The 3,995-nt window shown below is 40.9% G+C and overlaps 1 protein-coding gene across 1 annotated transcript; it reads right to left on the reverse strand.

The window, feature by feature from the left end:
* Window positions 1-983: 983 nt before the first annotated feature.
* Window positions 984-2,765, reverse strand: LOC137402371 (uncharacterized). Its single transcript, XM_068088874.1, has 2 exons — window positions 2,616-2,765; window positions 984-2,456 (listed from the first exon to the last, which is right to left on the reverse strand). Exon 2 carries the CDS (start codon window positions 2,434-2,436, stop codon window positions 1,153-1,155), a length of 1,284 nt encoding a protein of 427 aa, XP_067944975.1. The 5' UTR covers window positions 2,437-2,456; window positions 2,616-2,765; the 3' UTR covers window positions 984-1,152.
* Between the last annotated feature and the right edge of the window lie 1,230 nt (window positions 2,766-3,995).

A 3,995-nucleotide genomic window follows, 5' to 3' on the forward strand; every position in this document is an offset into this window, starting at 1 on the left:
CAGTAGATACATAGGCATTCCTAGCTGGCATAGTAGATGATAAATGTAACTTTGATTAATGCATAGAGCGATACTGGTATTTTCACTATCTCATCGGATGAGCATCACTCATCTCTCCCGCTATAGATCTTCCAGCCAGGCTAGTTCCTGTTCACATAGTCATGAAATCACCCAAATCGATGAGAGAGTGTACCTCGTAATGCTTAAAAATGACATCATTACCATATGACATCAGGGCGATCTATTCATGAGAGATGTAATAGGAAACAGGCCTCTGCTTAGCCGTTGGCAAAGAATATAAGCAACTACCTTCTCTTCAGACCCAAGTTGTTGGCTTATGCTCAGGCCTTGCTATTAACTTTTCAAAGGGTGAGTAACCTTTTGGTAAAACAATAATATGAGTTGTTTGTGGCGAGGCTCCACGTAGTCAGAGGCCTTCCTACACCTTTCCTAGTATTTGCTCACCCAAGTTTGCTTTCCTTTACCTAAAGGCTGCCTGCTGGCTTTAGCAGCCCTATACTGGCAAGTGGGCTACCCTAGTCACATGCACTGTGGCAATTTTAAGACCTAATCCAGCCGCTGTGTTAGTAGTCTATGCCACAAGGATGTGAGCTCACTCTCTATAAACAAATTTATTCTCGTTATTTTTAGTCTGCCTTGGCAGCAAAGCGTGAATGAGTTGAAAGGAGATGCAGAAGGGTCATAAGTTAACTCTATAGCTCGTTTCTCCACTCATCACCCACCTGCTGATTATAAAAGTTGATTACGGCCTCGACGATGCTCGTCTCTAAGCTAGTGAATGGAACAAGTGCTAATGTCTGCGGCGCGAGCATGAATATAGATGAACCACCAGCTTGTGTCCCTGTCACGGCTCATGGACTCGCAGTAATATGGGTTTTGCAACTGTCTCGGTGATTAACGCTTATTTGTATGCTAATGCATGTTGTATGCAGCTAGGTCTGATGTTGCAAATAGACGGAGTGTGTGGCAATAACAGTGTAATCATATTTATGCAGTCGTGTATAAACAATAACGTGTCCAAAAACTGGAACATTAGCACAATTTCTATAACTATTGGACAAATGGTTTTAAGTGCATTTAGTTGTACAAAACTTTCACCAGTAATAAAATATAATATAAAGTTATATAACATTAAATAAAAGACTTGGTAAGGTCCAGGGGAGATTCGGAAGGAGTTTTAGACCGACTGGTGCCCAACGGACTCATCTGAGCCATCGCACTCAATCTCGCGAAGAGTTGAGCGTGCTGACTCGAATGCGGGTCAAGGCCGGGATTTGCATGGTTTAACATGTATTCCGAGCCAGGCATCAACAGTGGCATCCTCGATGGAGCATAAAACTGTGTTGCATTCAGAAGCTGCGGTCTCATACTCATCATGAGGCTTCTCTGCATGGCAGCAGTCATTTGGTTTGCTGATAGCATTCCATATGGAAAGTTATAAGAAGAGTTATTTGACTCATCGAAGATGCCCGGCAAAGAGTATCTTCTAGCGTCAGCATGGCTAGCGTCGCTTTCGCGCTGACTCGCTTTACTGTTTGCCAAAGGATTGTCTTTTTTGCCTAGGTAGAACTTACAAATACTTGCTGGAGTCGTCTCTGGTTGTGAAGGAGGCTTAAACCTTCGACTCAATGAGCCAATAAGGGTGAAGGAACAACTGGGAGAGCTGCTTGTAGATGGTTTGCTGTCCATTGACTGAGGGGACCTCTGAGAACCCCCAAGGATTGCATGAACTTTGGGTACATCTAAGTGTGACATGTGGTTAGTCGCTATTTGTCTACCATGGGATTTACTTAAGTCTTCCTGGCTTATCTTTTGAGCCATTTCGGTGGTTTTGTCGTGTTTGTGCAGACTGTCGATGTGGTCCATGAGCTTCCCTCTTTTGCGAAAAGAAGCCTCACACCAAAAGCATTTGTATTGCAATTTAGCGGGTGGGGCGCTGTCCAGTTTACTAGCAGAACCATTTGAGGTGTTTCTATTAGCTGTGCCTCCAATGGCATTGAGAAGGTTTTGGACAACTTTAGATTCTGTAGCACCGGGTGTCACAAAAGGACCATCAACTCTTATAACTTTGACCTTAGGCCCTTCATCTTGTTGTTCTTCATCCTCTTTGTGTGCTGTTTCCAAATGCATCATGAATTTCTTACGAGTTTGAAAGTCCTGTTTACAATAAGGGCACGTAGCTACTGTGTTGTGGTATCTTTCACCTTCAGAAATATCTCCAGCACGAACTATCCTTGTTTCAGTTTGTCTCACGAAGGATATGTGTTCTTCATTCATATGCTGGATGAGCTTGCTCGAGTTAGGATACCTTTTCGAGCAATGTGGGCATGTATGGGTCAATTGTCTGTCACTGTATTCTTCTTTTACGCGTTTAAAAGTTCTGAAGTTTTGCTTTATCATTTCTTTGGTTGCCATCGTAGTTTGTCGTCATGTATCTGTAATAAAGGGTGATTATGACATAGTGTAACAGCAGTCAACAGCAAAGCAAAAACAGCTAAAGATTCTTTCAATCTCTTTGAACAATGGCAGCCTTCATTGTCTACAATATTACATACAGTAGCTGATAGTCAATGATATCCTACCAAATGTCTTACCTGTGTGAATCTGGCTGGTTGTTATTCTGTACACAGCGAGTAGCTTGAATGCATGCTATTACCTGCAACGGTGGCCTGGTTGTTGCCTTGAGAGGAAATGTAGTGGAACTTGCGCTCACTCGCTTCTATCACTTGAGTATGACAACACGGGTGCGTCACTGCACTAATCTTTCTGTTGTCATTGGTCAGATAGCGAAGAGAGTGTGACGTCATTTGCGTTTAATAATAGCCTTATTGTATCTGTAGTTAATTCTGAGAAGGGTACAGTCAACGCCTCAATTAGAGTCAGTAAACGTGTATTAGCCAATGAAAAAGCTTCAACAAAGTCGATATTTGTGACATGTTCACTATGTTTTAGTAAGCCCATCGTCAACAGCTTGTGGTTTATTGATCTGCGATTGATACCGATTGAGCGTTATATTACCAGTGATTCTTGATCAGGAAAACTGCTTGGATTTCTCTGCCACAGCATTCAAGACAGACTATACCAAGCAGCCATACATATAATTACAATACTTTCATAGACTTGAAGCCGCTATAACCAAGTGGGATGGCTATTAGGGGCACCTATTCAAAGAAAATAATCAGGCCAGTAGCAGGAGGCATGCAAAAACAATGACAGATTACATTTGGATATGAGGTGCAGTTTTTGGGAACCATCAACTGATAATAGCTTTTGCCTCTGAATCAAATTAGGCGTATTTTGACAATCTAATGACTTGTTTCAGTTATTGTTTTCAAACGTCGTTTTTGTTCAATTAAAAGTTAGGTTATTTAAAGGATTTAAAAAGCTGTATTTTACTTGGCACTTTGAGTTTTGCCAAGGCATTGTCTCAATCTTTCCCCTTCCCTCTCCCCAACTCCACTTCTCCTTCGTCCTGCCCCTGGCATGTATTTTAGAAGACAAGCAAGAACAGTTTTATGTTCTTCATTTCGTTAGCAACTTTGTAATTGTAGAGAATGTTCACTTTCGAAATAAACCATTTTTGCTGCTCATGTAAATAAAAAAGGTGGTACACACATAATAAACCAAATGTGTGAAGTTCTGTTTACTATTTGAAAGTGTTATGAATGCTAAAAGCGATACAAAAAACATTGAGGTGACAACTCCCGCTTTAAAAAACCTATTTGCTAATCAACATAAATGACAGGCAAATGTTAATACCTACTTGTGAGTAAATATACACTGGGTGTGTAGATGTCTGAGGCTGTTGGTCGGTTATGTATGCACTCTAGTAACCAATAAGATAGCTTGTTACATCTGTATTTAGTCTATAACATATTTAGTAAAGTTTGTGTCACAAATGTATTGATTCACTAGTTGACCTAGCAACATCACTATTCATGTTAAAGTGTAAGGTAACAGTTACCTTACAGCTA

Source organism: Watersipora subatra, chromosome 1 (assembly GCF_963576615.1).
Source record: "Watersipora subatra chromosome 1, tzWatSuba1.1, whole genome shotgun sequence".
NCBI classification, from domain to species: Eukaryota; Metazoa; Bryozoa; class Gymnolaemata; order Cheilostomatida; family Watersiporidae; genus Watersipora; species Watersipora subatra.